The following is a 25,791-nucleotide window of genomic DNA, read 5'->3' on the forward strand; positions in this document are numbered from 1 at the left end:
TCAATGGAATGGCCCCACAAAGATAGTGAGACTAGTTTGTGTGTTTACATGTGTGTATATTCATATGTATATATATGTATATATGACCTTTTTGCCACATTTCAGATTTCAGACATAAAGATCTAAAATTTTAACTTTGTGTAGAATCAACAACAAATGGGACCAATCATGAAATGCGACGAAATTTATTGGATATTTTAAGCTTTAACAAATAACAAAACAAGAAAAATAGGTTGTGCAAATTATTCAGCCCCCTTAAGTTAATAATTTGTTTTTCTATATGTATATATTACCTTTTTGCCACATTTCAGATTTATAACATAAAGATATAAAATTTTAACTTTGCACATGGAGAGACTGACATTTTTGCCAATTTTTCCTTGAAAACAGCTGGAGCTCAATCAAGTTTGATGGGGAGTGTTTGTGAACAGCAGGTTTCAGTTATTTCCACAGATTCTCGATTGAATTAAGGTCTGGACTTTAACGTGGCCATTCCAACACCTGGATATGTTTATTTGTGAACCATTCCTTTTTATATAGATTTGTCTTTATGTTTTGGATCATTGTCTTGTAGGAAGATAAATCTCCGCCCTAGCCTCAGGTCTTCTGCAGATTCCAACAGGTTTTCTTCCAAGTTGGTCCTGTATTTGGCTCCATCCATCAATTTTAACCATCTTCCCTGTCCCTGCTGAAGAAAAGCAGGCCCAAACCATGATGCTGCCACCACCACGTTTGACAGAGGGGATAATGTGTTCAGGGTGATGTTTTAACGCCCAAAAAAGTTTATAAACAAGCCACTGGACTTTGTTTCCAACTTTGAAGATGTTTCGCTTCCCATCCAGGAAGCTTTTTCAATTCTAAATGTCAGAAATAGCGTTGATTTCGAGGCTTTATAGAGTGAACCAAGAACAAATTCTTGTTTTGGCTTAGAAAACATGTGAATTGAACCCGATGAACGGGTGCGCCCCTTGGGAATGGGCAGTCGTTGGGTTCTTTGTTAGCCTACAGTACATGATACCTGTCTCTGAAAGTTAGCTGAACAGGCAAGGGGCTGTGCTCCCCTGCATGGGTGTCGGGGTTGCAATGATAGCAGGAAGAAATTTACTGTATCCCTGCATTTCAGGTTTTTTGAAGCTGAAATTTTATTCAACCCCATCTTTTTAAGAGTGTTTTTCCTTTCTCAACATAGATGCTTCCTTCACTCCCCTCTCAAAACACCTGCCTTCTCTCCAAAACGGGAGCATTCTGGTCCTCAAAAGAATGTCCTTTGTCTATAAGGTGTAGATGTACTGCCAAGTCTTGTCTGGAGGAGGTTGCTCTTTTGTGTTGGGCCAGGCGTATGTGAAGAGGGTGTTTGGAATGGACGGCTGTCCATTCCAAGGGGCGGACTCGTTCGTCTAGTTCAATTTGAATCTTTTAAAACATGGCCTTGTTTTTGGACCACCCTATAAAGCTTTGAACTCAATGCTATTTCTGACATTTTGAATTGAAAAAAAGCTTTCCTGATGGGAAGCCAAATGTCTTCTACCTTGGAGACAAAGTCCAGTGGATTGTTTTTTAACTTTTTTGAAATGACTATGACCTGGATGACTAAAAATCTTCAAGAGCAACTTTAACGCCAAACATAATGTTTTGCATTGTTGCTTCAAAGTTTGATTTTGGTGTCATCTGACCAGAGCACCTTTTTTCCACATAACTGCTGTGTCTCCCAGTCGGCTTGTGACAAACTTTAAACAATACTTTTTATGGATATGTTTAAGAAATGGCTTTTTTCCATAAAGGCCAGAGTCTCCCACCTTGGCTGTAGATCTCTGCAGTTTAGCCGGAGTGATCATGGGCCTCTTGGCTGCACCTCTGTTATGTCTCCACCTTGTTTGAGCTGAAAGATTAGAGGGATGGCCGAGTATTTGTACATTTGCATTGGTCAGATACTCCTTCCATTTCAATATTATTGCTTGCACAGTGATCATTAGGATGTTATAAGCTCAGAAAATCTTTTTTTTCTATCCAGATCCGCCTTTAAACTTCTCCAAAACAGAATCTCGGACCACCCTGGTGTGCTTCACATCCACCATGGCGATTCGATTCAGTATCAATGTTTCAAATTTGAAATAAATCAATGAAAGCTGTAATATCGTTATACATTTTATGCAGCAAATAACAGAAGTAGAAAAGTTGTACTCCACCTATTCCTATTAAAACCTCATTCACTGAAAAATAATAATGCCCCTGCGTTATAGATTCTGAAAGGCCTTGCATCAAAAAATAGAGTGCAATTCATACCTTGGCTCCAGACGTCCCCGCCCCCTCCCCTGATGCTCCGCTGCACCTCTCCCAAATTGTAGCTGATCGCAAACGGTGCTGCTGACAGGAGGCTGGCTTGGTTTGTTTTTATGTCCGAAGTTGCGGAAAACAACTCGTGAAGTTTGACCTGCTAGAAGAGCGAGGTGCGTGAGAACGCTGGGACCCTTTTTCCACCTGGATCTCCGCTCTTTTTGGCCCTGATGTCGCTCCGTCGTCAGACTACTCGCCTCCATTTCCTCACCGCCTCGGCCGTATCTAGACCGACAGTATGTAGCACAGACCACACTTCAATATTGAGCATAAATTGCAGATGTCTGTGTCAAGCTTACTGCAAAACATTGCTGTAAGAGTATAACCAGGAAGCGAGGTAGGAGGGCAAAATAGGTTTAGCGCCACCGCAGCACGGGAGGGAGTATTATGTCCAGGAGCAAATGGATAAAAATAGACCGGAGGAAAAAAAAAAAACATGAATCGATACTCCTGCGGACGTATCGATGCATCGGATCGTCGGCTGTTGGATCGATGCATCAATACAAAACGATTATTATTTACACCCCTAGTGTGCCTCTTGTTGAGTCCTCACAAAGAAATATATGTTGTGCCCTTATTTTTGAAGCCTGAAATTCTAAAATGTTGCAAAACTGATGTTTTAGTGGCTTTATTGAACTCCAGCTTGTGCACACAAACCCCTTCTTACATTAAAAAGAACAAACAGCATTTTATACCCAACTCAATTCAGATGACATGAAGGAACCATTCATCTTCTTCCGCTTATCCGGGGTCGGGTTGCGGGGGTAGCAGCTTCAGTAGGGAGGCCCAGACATCCCTCTCCCCAACCACTTTGGCCAGCTCCTCTGGGGGAATCCCAAGGCACTCCCAGGCCAGCCGAGAAACATAGTCCCTCCACCATGGAAGGAACCATGAAATGGGATTATTTTTTTAAAAAGGAGCAAAATTACAACCTCACGCATAAATGGACATTAGTGAAAGAGAGAAAAAAATAAAGAGATTCAAATAAAAGATGGAGATATAATATGTTCATTGCAGTCAGCTTTTCCCACCTGGCTTGGTATCAAAGTTCAAGGACCAAGAATCAGAGTTTTTTACTTTGCCGATTTCTTATTTTATATAAAGGACCAATTATATCTTTTACAATCATTAAAATTTTTCTGAGTTGATATCTACATTTTATTTTAGCTGTATTACAAAGTGAGGTTTCTCAGGTTGTCTGTAGAGTCCAGGTGGAAGTTGGAGGTTTATTTGTTAAATATTTGTGTTTACATGTCAGTCTGGGTTGTAATTTCTTTGGGCTTTTAGCTGAGGTAATTGCTGTCATCCTCTATGAAGCAGCCCGCCCTCGCCGTCTGTGAACATCCTGTCCTAAAACTGCTCAGCTCGGCCCCTTCCTTCTCACTTCAAACCCTTCCAGAGAAAATTCACACCCAGCCAATTAGAGTCAAACTTCTGTTTGTGCGTATGTCAGAAAACACCCAGTTTATCTGAGATGTAAAACATGCTTTGATATGAAGCATATAAACACAGGCACATTTAGCTTTGATATTTTTATCAGCTGATTACATACAAACATACATACACTACAACATGTAGGACCGTTACGGCAGTGAGGATAAAAAGAAAAGAAAGGTTTTTCCTGAAATGAAACTCCTAAAATTACACACACCTCTGTCCTTCCGTTTTTTTTTTTATACAGGTTTTATACTGTATAAAGGTTTTATACTGTATAAAACCTCAAACTCAATTATATTCCTGACATTTTGAATTGAAAAAGCTTCCTGGATGGGAAAAAATGTCTTCAAACTTAGAAACCAAGTCCAGTGGATTGTTTTTTATTTTTATAGAATAAATACATGTTTTTCCTTTTTTTTAATCCTCTTGGCTCATTTTTACCACAACGTTTCATCTTAGTAGTGTGTTGCTGCAGCTTCCAGTTTAATGTTCAATGAGTACTTCCTTCCTCTGTGTCCGCTCATTGCTCTCCTCTGCCCCTGGGTATTCTGTCTGCGTTTACATGCGTGAGTTTCTATATAGGCCTGACCTTGATTCGTTAGTATGTATTAGCAACAGCATCACATTCTCCTGAGTGGAAATGGGGGGCGGCAATTGAATGCAATTGGTGTTCAGAGCTCGCATGGACTCTAATTAGTATTAAGACTGTGTTAAGGTTGCTTGTCTTTGGAGGAAATGATAACGGGTGGGGGAGGGGGTTGGTTTGGTCTTTCTCATCTTTAGAAACATAAAAAAAAGAAGTTTATCGTTTAATTTAATGTCCAATGAATTTCCAAGCATTAAAAAGGGCTTCTCATTGATTTATTTTTCTTTGTTTTACATTTGTACTCAGGAGTAAACATGTTTCAATGTTTCAGGGATATAGAAACTTTACAAAATTTTCTTTAAAACCTCACGCTGGAAATCTTTAAAAGATTTCATAACTCTGAAAATAATTTTTTACTGCACTTTTTCTGGGTTTGGTGTTTTTACACCTTCAATTTTCATAAAGCCTGGTTTTACTGCAACATCCAGCAATTTGATAAATTTCCTTACATTTACCCGTCATAGATCAAAAACATTATATAACACTATGGAGACTGAGAAATGTAATAATAGTAATATTGTAATAAGTGCTGCAACTAATGATTATTTTGCAAATCAAATAATCTGTCGTTTATTTTTTCTATAATCTATTACCAATCAGATAACCAAAGGTTCCTTGAAGAAGATTTTTTTTAAAGAATTTAAAGCAGGTGAAAACCCTAACCACTTGAGGAGTTCTGGACAGCATATTGACAGACAAAATGTTTTTTTTTTCCATCTTAAATGCAAAATTTGTATGTATTTTTTTACAATGTTGATGTAATTACTGCTTTAATTGGGTAGATCTGTCAGCTAAAGGCATGGTTTAGAGTGTCTATACTCCAGTTAACTATTAATCGATTACTAAATTAGTTGATTATTTCAATAATTGATTAATCTGATTAATTGTTTCAGCCCTAATTGTAATGTTTGGTTTCAGAGTGTAAAATGAAAACCACAAATTTGGACTGGACGGTTGACTCCAGGCTGAACCATCTGACACTACAGTGTATTGTATACATATTGTTTATTTGAGATACCCAACACTCAGTTGCTGATGTAAGCCTGGAAGCTGAGGGGAATAAACTTAGATTAGCTGAAAGAAGCCAAGCAGAGCTGAATTCAGAGATGGGGATCAGCTCAGCAGGAGAATAGGCTAATGGTCTCAGAGACAGAAGAACAAAAAGCTTGGAAACATAGCCGTCTGTAAAGAAACAAAGTACTGAATTCAGTTTTAAAAACCCTTGGTTTCACTTTTCTTTTTTTCTTTTGCTTTAGCCAGAATCTGCACACAGTCTAGCTTGCTTCGTACTACTCTACCTCTGTTATCAAAAACACAAAGGAAAGGCAGAAAATTATGGAGCCATCTCAGATCATTACATCTCGTTAAAAAGAGCCATTTATTTAAGTAATGCAAGGAAAAGGGAAGGGTGATAGCATATAGATTAATTTCTCTCAGTGAAATATTCATGATGAAAGAAACTGGCTGTTCAGACTGCCGTGTCCAAGCACATAGAATGGCAACGGGCATGGAAGAAAAAGTGGTGTAGAAAAAGGTGAATCAGCAGCAGAGTTAAATGCAGCCTTGAAATTGTACCAAAGCTCAGGCTTTTTGGGCTTTATGGACCAGATATAAAAGCTGGACAACAATGGATGGGTTTTCCCTAAACCACAGTGAAAAAAGAACTGGTTTTTTGCTTAGCTGTCATAAAATCTTCTTTTCAAATTAATACATTTTATAGTTCCTTTACAAATGATGGGCCAAGAAATTAGAAGAGTACGAATGGATAACCATCTCAGTAATGCAGAAGAGCTGAGGGCGCTTCTTAAAACAATCCAGCTGGTCTTCATTTGCCTCTATCAAAAGCCACCGCCTGATTGCCTCTGTGTCATGCTGCATTAATGCATTCATTCGTGTAAAACAATCTCTAACTACTGACTGCAGACCCACAATACATTGTGTATAGGAATACTGTTTTTAGCTGGCTATTGTTTCTGCATTTACATTCTTTTTTATTCAATTTTACAGATTTGTAAATAAGCAGAGGTAGACACTTTCCTTTTTACTGTCTTTAGCTCAAATAAGAGTTTTCATTTTTCATATACGTTACGTTTTTTAAGCTTAACCTATTCTTATAATGATGTTGGGGAAATTTTTGTAAGATATGAGAGAGCATACATGTATGCTTATTTTTTATTATTGCTTTTGAGGAGGTGGAGAACCGTTCTGCATCTGATCCAGATTTATCTACCATTCATTAGATAGTTTGATTTTCTTCTCATTTAATTTACTCAGAAATTATTCTTTTTTTTCCCCTTTTTTTATTAAAGTGAGGAGAGCCCATGAAGTAAAAGAGAAGATCTTAAATAGATCTGGAGGAGTAAGGTTGGAGTCCTTGTTAGGTTCAGATATTAGGTTAGGGAGGATAAGAAACGTAATGAGAAATCTGAACTGTGCATCAGTTTGACGTCACTGTGACATTGTAGATGCCAGGTCCATTTTCATTGCAACCATTCAGAGCGTCCTGCTGTCCTTAACTCCTGATAGGTTTTTGATTTGCGTTATTATCCTAAAAATATTATGCTTACATTGTGTTTTGGTCAGCAGACTATGAATTAAAGCATCTTACCATATCAGGATATTCTGTCTGCCCATTCAGGGAGGCTTTCTTGCTTGTTTTTGTCTTGTTCTTCTTAGATCCTGAAGGGAAGAGTTGTTATTGGAGCGTACTCTTCAGGAATGTCCAGAGGTTTATCCGCTTCTCTCTCTGTGATCTTATGTATGAGCTCTATATCTGCTTTCTCTCTCTTATTCATGACTTGCTGCTGTTTCGTTCTGTTTTTCTGCCCGAGAGTTCAGCTAATGTTTTATAAGATTTGTTTTCCTTTCTGACTCTGATACTCTTCTGCTCTCTGTGGTTCTTCAGAGACTAGGAAAACAAAACCAAAAAAACTATTTCCATATGCTGCTTCATCAGCCATCTTGCGACTTGAAACTTCTGCCACATATCCGACCTTTAATAATCCAGTCATTTCACAAAGCATCTCTTTCAAGTCACCCCAGTATTGATCTAAATTCAATAAGTTAATTTTAATTTTATGTTTTACAATTAAATCCATATAGATATTCTAGTTTCACTTTTGCATCTGTAACATTTGCATTGCTATGCAGTGTCCTTATTCATTGCCACTGTTGTTCTCATCCTCAGAGAACTGGTGCATAACAATGTGAAGCTGAGATCAAGCAGAGCCACACCCGTAGCTCCTGTCAGGAAAAAACACCAACATACTTCATAAACATTCCCCTCTCTTCAGTAGTTTTGTGGGTTGTGCTTATATAAATAAAATCATTTTATTCAGTCTGTTTTATGGCTAGAAATATATTTTTGTGACCTCATTTTACACGGCAGTGTTCAGTGTTCATGTATTTTTAGTCAGAAACAAGCTTTTATGCCTTACTCTAATTAAAACTATGAGATTCTTAGTTTTTGGTGAAGCTCAGCTGCTACCCTTCTCCTTGACTAAACAGATTCAGTCATTCAGCTGGGCCATAATTAAGACTGTTTTGGTTTGCCAATAATGTGCAATAAAATCTCCTTGCTTTTCTTTGTGTTGGCAAATAGAGTTTAAGCTGACACAACATATTTTCTGATAATGAACCTCTAGTTGTTGCACTTTGTCTTTTTTAATCAAAATCCATTCATCCAGCATCTGACACGCTTGTCCCAATTGGGGTCACGAGGGGTATCTCCAGCTGTCTATGGGTGAGAGGCGGGGTACACCCTGGACAGGTCACCAGTCCATCGCAAGGCAACACAGAGACAAACAGAACAAACAACCATTCACACACACACTAACACCTGGGAGAATCTAGAGAAGCCAATTAACCTAACAGTCTTGTTTTTGGACAGTGGGAGGAAGCCGGAGTACCTGGAGAGAACCCACACATGCTCAGGGAGAACATGCAAACTCCATGCAGAAAGACCCCGGGCCAGGAATCTAACCCAGAACCTTCTTGCTGCAAGGCAGCAGTGCTACCCATTGTTCCACTCAGCAGCCCCTTTTAATCAAAATGTTACCCCCCGCAAAAAAATATGTATAGATATATATATCTATATATCTATATAGATAGATAGATAGATAGATAGATAGATAGAAAAAACAGAGTAATTTTGGTACCATTCATAATTATTATAAATCATTAAAACTTATGAATTTTGCAGATTGTTAAAAGCTGGATTTTCTAGCACCACCCTGATGATACTGTTAGCAATAATTATACATGAAAACAAAAATAGTGTGAACTGTTCAGTTTGGGAGTCATTATTATGCGCTGCTCGCTATAAGTCTTTCATTGATAAACACAAGACTGTTTTGCTCTTTATATTTAATAATAAATAATGAGTTCATGTTTATCTAGTTTTACCATGTCTTTTAATGATGATCTTTGTCTTTTAAACACATTATATATACATGGACGTTTTACTCTAAGATTGATTTGTTAATTTTATTTAGCAATGAACCTATAAACACACAGTAAATGTAGAAGGTGTTTAAGTATTTTATTTTATATGAATTTCTGTTTCACTCAAATCACAATTTATTCACAGCGACATAATATTTGTTCATATATTGTATTTATTTACATAACAAAGTTCAACCTATTCTTATTATGAGTGCGTATGAAATCATACAAAAAGTTATGCACCGTAATTTTGTACATTTTAGACGTTTTTTTCGTCGTATGCGCATCTGAAGCACCATTCAGGAATATAGAATATAAATTACAATTAGCCCTAACCCTGACCCTGAACCTAACCCTAAGATATAAAACAGCAAGCAACGTAGTTAGAGACATGAATAAGTGATGATTGCACTGTTTTTCCCAGTTTTACGTCCGTCCGCGGATCTGCTTTTTTTTTCTGTCTGCCAGCGCATGCGCTCTGATGTGGTTTTTTGAGGAAAAACGTCCAAAACGTACGAAATAGTGTGCATAACTTTTCATAGGATTTCATACGCACTGATAATGAGAATATGTTGCAAAGTTCTACTAGTAACTGTGCTTAGATCCAAAAATAAGCTTTCTTGAATATCCTCAAACTTCTGTTTTCCTTAGGTGCAGCAACCAATCAGTAACCAATAAGGGGGTTTAAGCACTTTTTAAAAAGCAAAAGAGATAAAAAGCCACTTGTCAGCTGCTGTCAACATTCTGCTGTTTACTTGTTGAAGTAGGTATTTCATTCATAGTGTTTTGTTTCATTATTTAGAGGTATGAATGCAGTTTTTCAAAATAACTCAATCTTTCATATACCAGGAAAGCATTTCAAAGTCTTCTGCACTCAGATAAGATTCTTTAGAATACAACTCAAAATTGAATAAACCTTTAAAACCTTCTTGGCTTAAGATTAAATAAAATGTTTCAGTAATCAAACCTTGACTAAAACATCCTTCCAAGTTTCTTTGAAACACTAAACACTTTAACACTTCTCACCTTTTAAACTCTCCATTAGGTGTAAGTATAAAAAAGCTAAATTTTTGTACTTCAGATTGCTGTATCCAATATAGTTTCATCTCTCACTCAATTAATTTTGGTGTGGACTGTTTGCTGATGATTGGAGTTATTATATATGGTCTATAAACATCTAAATATTACCCACACCATAAACTGTTAAAGCAGCATCCACTTTTCAACAGACACAGATTAGGAGTAAAAACCCTGGTAGCTCTACTTCTACATAAATTGTATATTTTCATGGATTTATATCGAGATTCTCCGTTTTCAGAGTGATACTGCTGTACTTCTACATGTGTCGTGTGGTAGAAAGCCTTCAATGATTTCCAATAACAGGATGTTTCATGTGAGGAGATATTTAATACCTTTTAGTTCAGATTTCATGCCGGAACATGATGTTCATGCTGCGACAGACCAACACAGACATCTAAAGTCTTATCTGGCACAGGCACAAAATTGTATCGATCTTGAGTAACTGTACCATTGGTGATGATGAGTGCATGTGTGGCTATAAATGTGTGTGTGAGGGTTTTGCCTCTTTGCTTTTGATTTATGGCTCCTGTGTTTTCACGGGCAGCAATTTATCGGAGGAAAAATGAGCGAGGCATTTTGCAGCAACCCCACTTCATTACTCAAACATCTCATCGCAGGCCTCCTGCACGATGGCATCAGCCTGTTAACAGGGAGGGCTTATTGCCATTGTTAGCTGTTAGTGTGTAAGTAAGTGAGCAGTCATTGAGAGCCTAGTTAATCCTACATTACATTCCAGGGTAATAGTTCAAATGGGCCAGGTTAAGGTGTTTTAACTGAAGCAGGCTGCTCTGTTGTTTTTGTGTTCCTGGAACATCATGAGTTTAATGTGATCTAGTTGGATCGGTTCAGTCTTGCCTTTACATCGCCTTTGACTTAAACTTGATGAGTTTATTAGACATCAAACATTCATTCTTCTTTTTTTCCTCTTTTTATTTATTCACAGTTCATACAGGATCTCAATATAAGTATTTTCCTTCACAAACACATTCGTCTTTTTACTTTCTTTTAAAATAAATAAATGTGCTCTGGTTGGTTTTAAGTCGTGGTCAACCCTGGACTCGTTTTTTTGTCATTTCCCATTAAGCTAGGTTTAAAAATGGTAAATAGTTAATGGCCTGTACTTATATAGCGCCTTTTTTCAAGGCAGGAGACTTGACCAAAGCGCTTTACACTACATTCAGTCATTCACCCATTCACACACTCACACACTGATGGTGGCAAGCTACATTGTAGCCACAGCTGCCCTGGGGCTCACTGACAGAAGCAGGGCTGTCGTACACTGGCGCCACCGGGCCCTTTGACCACCATCAGTAGACAATGCAGGTGAAGTGTCTTGCCCATGGACACAACGACACTGAACCGTCAATCCTTCAATTTCAGGGCACACTCCTACATCCAACGCCAATGTCGCCCTACACATGACCCCACTGAGTAGTTCAAGCACGCTCCATGCCCTGTTCAGGTACACAGCTACTCACCTTCGGAGATTTGTTATTAAATGCAGACTGCTCACACACAGATCTCTGACTACCATGTGGTGAAGCTGGGTTTGAATCCCAGTTTCAATGGAAAGGAAATCCTGCATAAATACTTTGCAAAGTCTGATGAGCAAATCATAATGAGTTGCTGTGGCATCCCTGAATAAAGGAGAAGCTGCAAGAGCACAAGCGGCAAAAAAGCAGCTAAAACAGGCCATGGTCAGCATCAGTATAAATGCCTACAACTCCTGTTTAAGCTTGTCTCTTGTTGCTCACAACGGCACAACATCAGCCTTTTGTCACTACTTCACGTCTTACTGACAACATTCCCCAGCATGTGGTGCATTTATACTGACATATATGTGATTTGATTGTTGTATTTGTAAACTATATAGCTTCCAAAAGACTTAGCAAGAAATTGTTATGCTCTTATGTAAGCAGCTAATAATAATTCAATTTGCCGGAAAAAGTTTTGTTCAAGTTGACCCTATGTACTACACTTTGAAGTATGCCTTACTATGATAATAAAACGCTTGACATATTTGGACAAAAAAAAATCGAACCTATGTATCTGTTTCTGTAGAAGCATCATTAAATAGTTTTGCTGCTGTTATGTGATTTTATTCAGTAAGAGAGAATAGTGACATTCCTTCGTGAAGACAAGTAAAACAAGAGAGGCAACTCTTTATATTCAAGATGAAGAAGTATGCTGCTGGCAGTATTTGTAGTCTGATTTATTGTCGCTGTTAAACAGCATTCTTGACTTCGTCTTCTATTCAAAGCTTTTATCTGTTTGATGCGTCTCCACCTGAATGTTTGGCAGCTGCTCCTCGGAGAGGCGGTGGATAAAGATGTATCTTTGCCATCATCTGTGTTCCAAAGAGGGATTTGTCAGCTAAGCCAGCCATTTAAGCTCACTTTTACTTACTTTCAGCAAAGCTTTAGTAGTTTGGCAGCCAGAGTTTTTCCACAGTTACTAAGACTTTAAGAATCACAGGAGTGTATAAACAGTTTCAGTTAAATCAGAGAATTGTCTTTTATCCTAGTTACTAAGGGTGCAACATTATAGACAAAGTCCATAAAGAAACAGAAGGGTTGAATTTAGCTGAATGGTGGAGGTCAGTATTCAAGCATTGGTTGACATGATTCGATTGAAGTGCTTCCTGTCTGTGAACTTCATTACTTGGCAGAAGGCATTTTTCACTCTTTCATTTTCAGTTCTTCTTTAAACAAGTAATTCCTTTTCTGACTGAGTAATTTCGGTGTTGTGAGGAACAAGTTCTGTTTAGTTATAGTATCCTGTTGGTTTGTAAAGTTTCTGTTAAGTTTACACTTGACACACATGGACAAATGAGTTGGAGACATGTTTTGCTCCTCTTCCATAACAGTAAACTAAAAACTGGTGATTATAAAATGATTATTAAACAGAAAATTATCTAAATCAATCTTTGCACGCTGCAAAGTAATTATTAATGATCCTTGACGTCATCTACTTCAACAATTTTTAGGAGACTTTTCTGACAACAAAGGACCCTCCATCCCCCTTAAGATTGGGCTTAAGGTGTTTTTTCTCAAAGAAATCTGACTAAACGTTGTATAAAACCCCAAGGCTCAGTAGCTTTTATCAAACACACGTTTTTGATGTTGTGACAGGAAAGCTTTTCCAAAAATAGCTTAGCATCTTTAGACAAGTTTCACCTGCCATTTTTGCTGATTTCTGCTAAGAACGTCTTCTTAAACTTCTTAAAGTGTCTACTCAGTTGATTGCTGGAGGGAGAGTTCCAGAATTAACAGTTTATAGTTTAAGTTGAGGCCGTAGACAGTAACCCTATACTGGGTCAAATAAAGTACGCATCTGCATGAGGTTTCCATTACCACATGTAAAGTTTGGTAAAAATAGCGGGGGACCTGGTTATTACAGAATGAGGGAAAAAAATTGGATCCACCTCCTTTCCTTTTAGTGTAAAACTAAGCCATACTGTTGTTGAGCTTAATCGGCCTTGTTGGCTGACGCCTCTGAATCATGTACCTGTGGTACCTTGTTACATGTGGTGCCTTCTCTCTGTGTCTTTGTGTATCTACAAGAATGAGAAAGAGCACTATGAATGAACAAAGGAGTGTGTTATTTATTTCAAAATCACATTTGGATGTTAAGGTGGACTTTGCGGTCATGCGGTTGCAAGACTGCATGACTGGCTGGGTCCAGCTGGATAGCTACAGCCCGTGGTCTCCATCCCTCATCCTCCTAAACTACCACCCCACCATTATAGCAGGAATCATTCAAACACTTGCTTTATTACGCATCTGTCTTCATATACTTTACATACCACATGTGAGTATCAGCACACAGCCAACTCTCTCCCTATGTAAGTGTTGACAAGCTTCCAACTCTGCAAAAATGACCTAGAAATAAGTCAACATTTCTTAAGTTAAATGTGTTTACCCTTAATTTGAGTAGGTAAATAAAAACATTTGCCAACTGAATGAGTATCTTTACTCAAAATAAGAAAATAAAAAAGGTTAGTTAGATAATATGCATTGGAATTATAACAATACAATTGTTTTTACTTAAATATAAATTGTCCTATTCCATTGGCAAAGTGTCTCACCTCCTCAATTCATGAATAAATGCACTTATTTTAAGAAAAACATAATTAGATACTTTAGAATACTTAAATTTAGATTTTTTTTTTCAGTGAAGCTTTCCAAATTAATCTGACATCCTTCCCAGTTTTTGTTGTAGCAGAGTAGGAAATTGATAAACTTCCTACTTTTATGAGAAATAAATGACAGTTGCTCTCCAATGTAAATAAACGCTGACCTTTTTCAACCACAAATAATGATCAGAAATAGCTTGGTGGTGAAATTAAGCCCATAATACCCATGAAACTGGTCTATTATTGTTTTGAAAGCTGGTGACCACAAGCTATCCAATTGGCTTTCTATCAATTAGAAGTTCATAGAACCTCAGATATACTGTGGATTGTTATCGTTTACTTCATTGCCACATGCTGGCCTTTATGATGGTCTTCTGAGATTTTTTAATTTGTTTGGCAAAAAAATAGTCTTTTCTAACATCATATATTGTGAAATCTGAATTAAAAATAACTTTATTGATAAATTTAACAGATACATTTATTTAGGGTTTTTATTTTAATACTCTCTTATAATGTTTTAGACAAAATGCAAGAGGTCAAAAAACTTGAGTCATTAAATAGCTTTTATTGCCTTTTTTAAATGCATTTTCCACATTATTAGATTATTTAGTCTTTTTGTGCTGTGGTCACATTCTAATTTATGTAGGATTAGTATCTAAGAGATTATTAAAGAAAAACGCACCATGCACCGCACCATGTACTGTGCTCTTGAGATATAAAACATTCAGAAGTGGCATTGTTTAGATTTCCACCCTTTCACTCTAGATCTGTATTTGACAGAAGACAAAAAAAAGGAAAGTTGTCAAAGCTCAATGCTGAAAGGTGTATGCTCATATCTGCAAGAGATAATGTAATGCTCATCCGTAAACATGAAGTTAAGTCAAAAATCTGTTTATTGATAAAGCAGAAAGATTGGTTGAGGACATTTTTTACTGCGTAAACAAAGAGCTGTCATAATTAGTTTAAAGGCAGAAGTAAATTTAAGTTTAAATTACTTTTACATCCATCAACGACAGCAGCCTTCAACACTTTCATCTTACAGGTCAAATCCACTGGATGTTCACCAGATTATTAGATGTCTAGATATCTGTATACAATGAGCTCTTGGAGCAGTTTTTAGATGGCGTCCTTTAGAAAGAGAAATGGGCTAGCTTTTCTTTAGCTCACTGGTGTTTGTATGCATGATTGAATGAGTCACAGCAGTGAGCCGTGTCTGGCATTTGACCATCTGCTAAGCTGTGTTGATAAAGAACACCATCCATAAGATGTTGCCTGAGCCAGTCTGGCTTCCAGAAAATAGACCCAAACAAATACCACAGAAATGTCACCGGGAACGTAGATGAAACTCCGGATTTGTCAGCTAAGCCAGCCATTTAAGCTCACTTTTACTTACTTTCAGCAAAGCTTTAGTAGTTTGGCAGCCAGAGTTTTTCCACAGTTACTAAGACTTTAAGAATCACAGGAGTGTATAAACAGTTTCAGTTAAATCAGAGAATTGTCTTTTATCCTAGTTACTAAGGGTGCAACATTATAGACAAAGTCCATAAAGAAACAGAAGGGTTGAATTTAGCTGAATGGTGGAGGTCAGTATTCAAGCATTGGTTGACATGATTCGATTGAAGTGCTTCCTGTCTGTGAACTTCATTACTTGGCAGAAGGCATTTTTCACTCTTTCATTTTCAGTTCTTCTTTAAACAAGTAATTCCTTTTCTGACTGAGTAATTTCGGTGTTGTGAGGAACAAGTTCTGTTTAGTTATAGTATCCTGTTGGTTTGTAAAGTTTCTGTTAAGTTTACACTTGACACACATGGACAAATGAGTTGGAGACATGTTTTGCTCCTCTTCCATAACAGTAAACTAAAAACTGGTGATTATAAAATGATTATTAAACAGAAAATTATCTAAATCAATCTTTGCACGCTGCAAAGTAATTATTAATGATCCTTGACGTCATCTACTTCAACAATTTTTAGGAGACTTTTCTGACAACAAAGGACCCTCCATCCCCCTTAAGATTGGGCTTAAGGTGTTTTTTCTCAAAGAAATCTGACTAAACGTTGTATAAAACCCCAAGGCTCAGTAGCTTTTATCAAACACACGTTTTTGATGTTGTGACAGGAAAGCTTTTCCAAAAATAGCTTAGCATCTTTAGACAAGTTTCACCTGCCATTTTTGCTGATTTCTGCTAAGAACGTCTTCTTAAACTTCTTAAAGTGTCTACTCAGTTGATTGCTGGAGGGAGAGTTCCAGAATTAACAGTTTATAGTTTAAGTTGAGGCCGTAGACAGTAACCCTATACTGGGTCAAATAAAGTACGCATCTGCATGAGGTTTCCATTACCACATGTAAAGTTTGGTAAAAATAGCGGGGGACCTGGTTATTACAGAATGAGGGAAAAAAATTGGATCCACCTCCTTTCCTTTTAGTGTAAAACTAAGCCATACTGTTGTTGAGCTTAATCGGCCTTGTTGGCTGACGCCTCTGAATCATGTACCTGTGGTACCTTGTTACATGTGGTGCCTTCTCTCTGTGTCTTTGTGTATCTACAAGAATGAGAAAGAGCACTATGAATGAACAAAGGAGTGTGTTATTTATTTCAAAATCACATTTGGATGTTAAGGTGGACTTTGCGGTCATGCGGTTGCAAGACTGCATGACTGGCTGGGTCCAGCTGGATAGCTACAGCCCGTGGTCTCCATCCCTCATCCTCCTAAACTACCACCCCACCATTATAGCAGGAATCATTCAAACACTTGCTTTATTACGCATCTGTCTTCATATACTTTACATACCACATGTGAGTATCAGCACACAGCCAACTCTCTCCCTATGTAAGTGTTGACAAGCTTCCAACTCTGCAAAAATGACCTAGAAATAAGTCAACATTTCTTAAGTTAAATGTGTTTACCCTTAATTTGAGTAGGTAAATAAAAACATTTGCCAACTGAATGAGTATCTTTACTCAAAATAAGAAAATAAAAAAGGTTAGTTAGATAATATGCATTGGAATTATAACAATACAATTGTTTTTACTTAAATATAAATTGTCCTATTCCATTGGCAAAGTGTCTCACCTCCTCAATTCATGAATAAATGCACTTATTTTAAGAAAAACATAATTAGATACTTTAGAATACTTAAATTTAGATTTTTTTTTTCAGTGAAGCTTTCCAAATTAATCTGACATCCTTCCCAGTTTTTGTTGTAGCAGAGTAGGAAATTGATAAACTTCCTACTTTTATGAGAAATAAATGACAGTTGCTCTCCAATGTAAATAAACGCTGACCTTTTTCAACCACAAATAATGATCAGAAATAGCTTGGTGGTGAAATTAAGCCCATAATACCCATGAAACTGGTCTATTATTGTTTTGAAAGCTGGTGACCACAAGCTATCCAATTGGCTTTCTATCAATTAGAAGTTCATAGAACCTCAGATATACTGTGGATTGTTATCGTTTACTTCATTGCCACATGCTGGCCTTTATGATGGTCTTCTGAGATTTTTTAATTTGTTTGGCAAAAAAATAGTCTTTTCTAACATCATATATTGTGAAATCTGAATTAAAAATAACTTTATTGATAAATTTAACAGATACATTTATTTAGGGTTTTTATTTTAATACTCTCTTATAATGTTTTAGACAAAATGCAAGAGGTCAAAAAACTTGAGTCATTAAATAGCTTTTATTGCCTTTTTTAAATGCATTTTCCACATTATTAGATTATTTAGTCTTTTTGTGCTGTGGTCACATTCTAATTTATGTAGGATTAGTATCTAAGAGATTATTAAAGAAAAACGCACCATGCACCGCACCATGTACTGTGCTCTTGAGATATAAAACATTCAGAAGTGGCATTGTTTAGATTTCCACCCTTTCACTCTAGATCTGTATTTGACAGAAGACAAAAAAAAGGAAAGTTGTCAAAGCTCAATGCTGAAAGGTGTATGCTCATATCTGCAAGAGATAATGTAATGCTCATCCGTAAACATGAAGTTAAGTCAAAAATCTGTTTATTGATAAAGCAGAAAGATTGGTTGAGGACATTTTTTACTGCGTAAACAAAGAGCTGTCATAATTAGTTTAAAGGCAGAAGTAAATTTAAGTTTAAATTACTTTTACATCCATCAACGACAGCAGCCTTCAACACTTTCATCTTACAGGTCAAATCCACTGGATGTTCACCAGATTATTAGATGTCTAGATATCTGTATACAATGAGCTCTTGGAGCAGTTTTTAGATGGCGTCCTTTAGAAAGAGAAATGGGCTAGCTTTTCTTTAGCTCACTGGTGTTTGTATGCATGATTGAATGAGTCACAGCAGTGAGCCGTGTCTGGCATTTGACCATCTGCTAAGCTGTGTTGATAAAGAACACCATCCATAAGATGTTGCCTGAGCCAGTCTGGCTTCCAGAAAATAGACCCAAACAAATACCACAGAAATGTCACCGGGAACGTAGATGAAACTCCTGATTACAAACACACAAAACTTGCACACAGAAATGGACATGCACATGGCCCAACACACAGATGAACCTTTTGGTAGAGCCAGCATGTATTTATTTGCATAGCCTCCTTTTAATTGTTTTCTCTTGTCTCTCGTCTGTCTTTTTATTGTCTCAGTGTGATAGATTACTGAAAGCATCCTAATATTATAGCTCTAATTACCCAATTACAAAGCTGCCTCCCCCCTTAAGTTTCATACTCTTTACAGTAGATTACATCAAGCTCATTGTAATAACTTGCACAATGAGAAACCCTAATCAGTAACAAATAACAGCCTGTGGCAGAGAAATAAACAAGGGCTTTGTGGTTTAATCAATGTTTTATATTTTCATTTAACTATGTCATTATTAAAAGACATGAAACTACCTCATAAAGATCTGTAGGCTATTTTCTTTCTTACATTGGGCTTAATATTATGACTATGGGCAGAATATCTTTCACAAACAAAAACTATTTAAGGACTTAAGTTTGAAGGCTAATTTTTTTTTGTTTTATTTTTTTTTTATGCCTTATCTAATTTTTCAAAGAGAATAAGAGCAATAACAAAATGCACACAAACACAATCACCTGAAAGGTATTTTTAAAACTTCTGTCCGACATTTCTTCATCTTTCTGCAAATCAAAGTATTGACAAGTGGAATATCTTGGCTAGCCAAAGCGGTAACTTTACATTTCCTTTACATTCAGGTAAATTCAATATCTCATATAGAGAATGTTAAAGCAACACTACATAACGTCTGACCCAAGTGTTTGCTTCATTGAAATATACTATATAATTACATATTTTTTTGGGTCAATGTTCAGCACTTGGCTTATATTAATGAACAGTGTGGGCTGCCCTTCTCAAAAACTCACTGATGTGACTTTACAGGGTCAGATCCATCGCTGAATGGGTCAGGTGACATAGAACTTTGCTTTATGGCTAGTCTCAAACAATTGGATTAAGAGTTATTTATTTTGAAGTAACAGTTTTTTTGAGTCTGTTGGTTACTGCTCATTATTCAGTTTAGAGATACAAATGCAACATGTCCAAAATGTTGAAACTGGCTCTGTTTGCTGATTAAATGTTTTCCGCTCTGGAGATGATTTCAGATGTTTCCATAAAAAGACAAAAGGCCCTGATCTTAAAAAGGTTTGCATATATAAAAACACGTTCAAACTTATTTGTACCCACAGAGCAGAGTAGGTGGTAGCTCCTATTCCATGGCATAGATTTTTTTGTTTTTCTCTACAATAGATCTTAAATTCAGCAGCACATGCCTGTCCTAACTGTTGCATCTGCAATCTTTGTAGATCACTTGCAATAACCACACTTGCCTACTCAATTTAATTTATTTAAATTCAATTCAGTTTATTTATATAGGGCCAATTCACAACATGTCATCTCAAAGCACTACAGTTCACCAGATGATACAGTCAAATTGATTCAAAGTTTTCTATCTAAGGAAAGACCAGTTGATTGCATCGACTCATTGACGTGAATGCAATTCCTCAAACTAAGCATGCTTGTAGCGACAGTGGAGACGAAAAAGTCCCTTTTAACAGGAAGAAACCTCTAATAGAACCAGACTCAGTATGGACGGCTATTTAGTGCTTCTTATTTGGATTTTCTAAAGATCGGTAACATAAAATTTAAATAAAATTAGCGAAAATAAAATTAGCTTTCTTTAATTTTATTCTTGCAAAGATTTATATAAATGCAGAGGACGTCTCAATGCTCTGTGAAAACAGATTCCTTAGGTAAAAATATAAAAATTATGGACTTTGCTAAAGGAAAGTTATATTAAATGAATTCTTGTAAAAGATGAAGATGCTTTATTTGATTATAAATTGCTTCATATTCTTCAGTCCCCCGGTCAGTCTTCAGAGGCTGTTGTAATGACGTCAATAACTACATGCAAATATATAAATTCAAACAGTTTAATAGTTAGATTCTATTTATTGGGTTAACAGGTGAAAATGATTAGTTTCCCTATGCTTTGTGGTCAAAGATTTGGCATTATCTGGGATAATTAAAGGTAAGCCTAAGGAGTTTGATGATGATGCATAATCTTTGTCCCTTTGGGTAGACAGTAGTTTTGGTTCACAACTAAAAGGCTTTTGATTCTTCATTAAACTTGGGTATACTTAGAACTTACAGTACTTTATACCTAGATTGCATAACGTGCTGAAAATGAAATACATTATTTACCTGAACGACTAGACTCTGTAAAAAGTTTTTCTAATGTTTTCATATTCTTGTTAAAAGCAGTGGATATTAATGCTCTGTTCTATTCAATACCATTTCCAGTAATTAATACTTAAAAAAAAAAATTATTGTTCAAAACCACTTTTGAAATAAAATAAAATAAAAATAGAATAATTCAACTTCCTTGCCTCAAGATGAAAATTTAAATGCCTCCTCGATTTGTTCGATATTTGTATTTCTTTTTTTTTTGTGGTTGTCTATTCTGAACGACTTATTTTTCTTTTAGGATATTCTACGTTTCCCATGACTCACAAGATTTAAAGATCTTCAGCTACATTGCCAGAGATGGACAGAGCAATGTTTTCCGTTGTAATGTCTTCAAGTCCAAGAAGAAGGTGAGGCACACGTTTTATTTATTTTGGCAAAGAAAAGGGTTTAAAATGTGAACCTTATTTTACATAAAGTAATGCAGGAGTTTTTTTTTTCATGATATAGATTTATTTACACTGTGCAATTTTATTAGTCTTAAGACTACTCCATGACACCCTGTGCTACATGGATTTAATAATCTCTGGTACAATGTAAAGTTCTAAGCATGCACCATGTAAAGTCACTGTTTACCTCCAAATCACTTGTGACTTGGGACAATAAGTGTGAGGCACCCTTCTGTGCTGCCAGAGTTGTATTACAACATCCAACTGCCATGCACGTGGGCATTGTCAGTTTAAATATAGCTCTTGTGAATTTTAATGGTGAAATCCTCTCGAAATTCTAAGTAATTGTCGTTGATTACAGATGAGTCTAGTACTTCCCATTGATTTTGCGTGTAAAGCGGGGAGAATGGTGCTAGGCTTACCGCACCGTGACGTCACTGCAGGAAGATGGCAGGAGTGAGATGTTACTATATTTGGGCAAAAATGGCTGGTCCCGTACTCAGTGATTGCGATGAAAATGACTATTTCTAATTGTTTACTGATTAACGCTAAATTCATTAAATCATCGCGAATGCATTAGTTTTAGGTATAGATAATGATCCATTGATTATTCCTTGCTGACCAGACTTTAAAGGAGCTTGTATTTTATAGTTGTGGGGGTTTCCTTTTAATCAAACAGAAGCAATAGCAATGTATTCATATATGAATTTAAATGGCTAATAACGCCTAAACATACATTTACAGTTCTCTTCCTTCTGAAGAAAAAAACAAGAATTCTAAGATACTGAAATTCACCTGAATGGTCTTAGATTTTGAATGGAAAATTTGAAGATATCGTCTATTTTTAAAATATCGATCAGTCTCCATGTTTGTTGAGAAAACCTTGCAGTTTTGGTCCCTGGAGAGAACACCTGCATGTATAATGTAAACCTTTACATCACTCAGTTGATATTTCTCTGTTTTGTGAAAAAAATTGGTTTTCAGTTATCTTTCTGATATTCAACTTTGTTCCATGATGATATACAAAATTAGATAGTGAATTGCTATTAATATATCCATGGTCTGTGATTGCAATAGTGTTGAAAGCTATTATTCTCTCTGTCAAATTTTGACTGACCATACAAAGATGTTTTTTCTTCTTCTTGATCGGGGTATGAATCTGTCCTTCCTGGTGTCTGAAGTCATTGTTTTTAACTTTTTTTGGTTGAATAATGACACTGAAAAAAAACTAACAAGCAAAAGTTCTGTGGTCTGTGACAAAATCAGACAATCCTTTTCCAGTTTCCCACTTCTGCAGCCGATTCGATGGACTTGTCAGTTAAATCCAGGGGTTAGCTGGGTGAAGCATACACTGCCTCATTATCTCCTCTATACAGACTGACATTGACCCATAAGCACACACACAAACATACAGACTCACATTCTGAGCAGAAGACCAAATGGAAAGTGTCACATACCAAAAGCCTCCAGTGAAGCCAGGATTTTGAGGACATTGTGCTGAAACACTGTCTATGTGACGTTGTTTGCAATAGATTACACTCATTTTAACTTTGACGAGTTTCACCAAATGTTTTTTCATTAGATTGTTGATTCTAATAATTGTATTCTGTGATGGACTGGCACAATATGTCTGGTGTATCCCGCCTCTCACTCTATTAGTACGAAGCTGCTATTGGCAATCGATGCATGAACAGATTCAGACTTAGACTTAGACTTAGACTTAGACTTCTTTATTTGTCATTTTGTATGCACAGGGTGCATACAGAACGAAATTGCGTTACATACAGCTTATGAACGTTGCATTGATATTTCACAATGGCACGAGTTATAGAAAAATACAAAAAGTGCAGCAGTGGTCAAAGTGTGAACAGTGCAGAGGATAAGAGACAGTGTGCAAGTTGCAGTGGTTCAGTGCAAAATGGCATTTGTGCAAAAAATGCGTTATTGAAAAATACAATGAGATGAACAATTTAAAGGGCTAAAAGTTAAAAGTTCAGCAGCATTTGATGCCCGATAATGTGCAATAGGTGCAGATTCAGTATTAATTGTGAACATTTCTAAAAGTTGTTAAATGACAGCTTGAAATAATCCTCTATAGTTCTGCAGTAAAAAACGTGCAAGTGGGAATGGGGCTGTATGAAATTGTGTTGGTATGATAATCTTAATCAAAAACTTTAAGGTTTCACCACATCAAAGTATTTTGATTACAGCTCTAAATTGTACTTTTTTAAATGTCTGAATTAAAAGAAGTAAAAATTAACAAAGTGCTTGCTGAATTCTTCAGCTTGATGTCTATAATTATAGTTAACTTTAGTTATTGGTAAAAGCTGTATTTTAGACCACTTTTTGAGGCCACAGAAATATGAATGAATGTAGACAAGGTGCATAGCCATGGAGGGATTTTTGTACCTTTGTACTTTATTTAAAACAAATCAAACAGACAATGCAACGACTCCAACTTATTACCAGCACGCTCACCAAGCTGTCTGCCTTTATAACACTGTAGCAGTATTTGTTTCGTGAATGCCAAACGCTAAATGTAGATTGTTCATTTCAATACAGCATAAAGGTTACCTTGATTTTGGTTAATAGAGCTTGATGAAGATGAAACCACAGAAATTGGGATAAACCGGGCTAAATGTAGACCAAGTTTGTCTGGACACTACGTAAAACTGAACAATATCCAAAGCTCATTGTTGGAGAACAGCAGCAAAAGGTGTTACTGTTGCTGTTCTAAAGTCTGCATAACAGTTTTATGTGATTCATGCTGATTGGTTCTTTTGGAGAAAAAAAAAACTGCCTTTTCTGGCTCACCTTCACCAACAAAGCAAGCAAACCGCTAATGGAGCTTAAAGAGGAAGCATGCAACTTGGTTAAAAGAGGCTAAGCTCGTATATTAACCTGCAATGACTCCAAGTAGGTCTGGAATGAAACATAACAAATTTTTCCACTGAAAGCCCCAAGATTTAAAGCCCTAGGATTAGTATTACTCGAGTAATCGGAGTCCTGGGTAGGTCATCAGCATGATTTTCCATTACGCTTGGCATCCTGTGACAGTTCGCCTAAGAGAAACTGCACTACACCTTCAGTTCAGCGGGTGGCAGTAATTATAACATGCAAGTTCCTCTCCCTTTACCTCCAGTGGTTACCAGCTATAATCAAACCCCTCAAAAAGTTTGGCATTTAGTTTTTTTATTAACCTAGATCTGGCCAGAGTTGCTTTTTAACTGCAGTATTAAGTTTTCTTATTCAAAATCTTATTTATTACAGTTCATGTCCACATAAACATATATTTACCGTATATCAAATAGAAGCTCTACACAGTGAATTCAACAATGGAAGGATCACCACATAATAACAGATCGCATTTAACTTGTGATCTCTCTTGCAGTCCCATCAGTATAGACTTGTGAAAAATGTGCATTGTACTGTACATACATATAGATGGTCACACTCTGCTAAATAAGGTTAACCTGAAAAGCCAGTCTACAGAGAATGTATATTTCCTTTTTTTCTACAAGGAAAAGTGATCCATTAAATTATTACTTTATAACTCCAAATGTTTTTTCTTTAAAAAGTGGCAACTCTTAGCTTTCTCACTGTAATTCTTCAGAGACAAAATCTTAATTTTTGCAACTCAAATTAATGCCTTATATCTAATAATCTAAGGTCTAAGGTCATCTCTATGGCTAAGGGCTGGGTTTGCTCTAACTGTGTGTTTATAAGAAAAGTTTTGTTTTTGTTCATACCAACTTACAACGCTAAAAGTGTGTTTAGGAATCTTTAAAACATGGTAAAATTGGAATTTGATTTTTTTTTTTTTTTTCATTAAAGCTCCTAAATAAAACAACAAAAGGAAGTTGGTCACTCTTGGACATACAGTGCTGTTTTTTTTGTTTTTTTTTGTTTTTTGTTTTGGGAGGATAATTGTGTTTGAAAGTTAATTCTTAAAAAAAAGTATTTCCTTGTATCAGATCTAAAAAGGTAGCTTTGATTCAAACCATAATAGTTTAATCTAGGCTATTAATTTTAACACTTTTACCAGACCTGTGAGAAATTCCTTCTCCCATTCCACCCAATGCTCTTTCATTTATCCCTAATCATCTCTCATTAACAGTTTAATAGAATGTAATGAATAGCCTAGCCTCTATAACTCAGGAGTAAAGTGCTGGTGATAAAGAGGTAAAGTGCTCATTCAAATACTCAATACCTCTATTGCTGAAATGTCACTGTGTATGTGTGATTGTGAACTGTGGTTCATTACTTTTCTGAAGAGGGTGTTTAGGCTTTGAAGAGATTTAAAGGTAGAATTCTGTAAGAACGAGAGGTCAGGGCAGAGTTTCTCTGTCTGGGTGATGGGACTAAATATCAGCAGTTATTAACAGTGAACTTTCTCATATTTCGACACGCCTTTAGTTTATGAAGTTAAAGATGTCAAACAGTGATCCCTGTTAGCTTTTTATCATTTATGGCACTTCACAGTTCAAAAAGAAAAGAATCAAAGCAAATTTAGTCTTCATCTTTTTTTATTTAACACGCCACTGCTTTTGCATTCCTACAGAAGAATACTTTGCTGTCTGATATTTT

General features: G+C 36.4%; 1 protein-coding gene across 3 annotated transcripts in view; it reads left to right on the forward strand.

Annotated features, from left to right (window-relative positions):
* Nucleotides 1-25,791, forward strand: part of nos1apa (nitric oxide synthase 1 (neuronal) adaptor protein a) — a 213,376-nt gene that overhangs the window by 83,361 nt on the left and 104,224 nt on the right. For all 3 annotated transcript variants that reach the window (XM_038291591.1, XM_038291592.1, XM_038291593.1), the window contains one exon: nucleotides 21,057-21,165. In XM_038291591.1, coding sequence (XP_038147519.1) covers nucleotides 21,057-21,165 — 109 coding nt within the window. The remainder of the gene's footprint in view (nucleotides 1-21,056; nucleotides 21,166-25,791) is intronic.

This window comes from Cyprinodon tularosa, unplaced genomic scaffold (genome assembly GCF_016077235.1).
Source record: "Cyprinodon tularosa strain WSP-4 unplaced genomic scaffold, ASM1607723v1 ctg30, whole genome shotgun sequence".
NCBI lineage: Eukaryota > Metazoa > Chordata > Actinopteri > Cyprinodontiformes > Cyprinodontidae > Cyprinodon > Cyprinodon tularosa.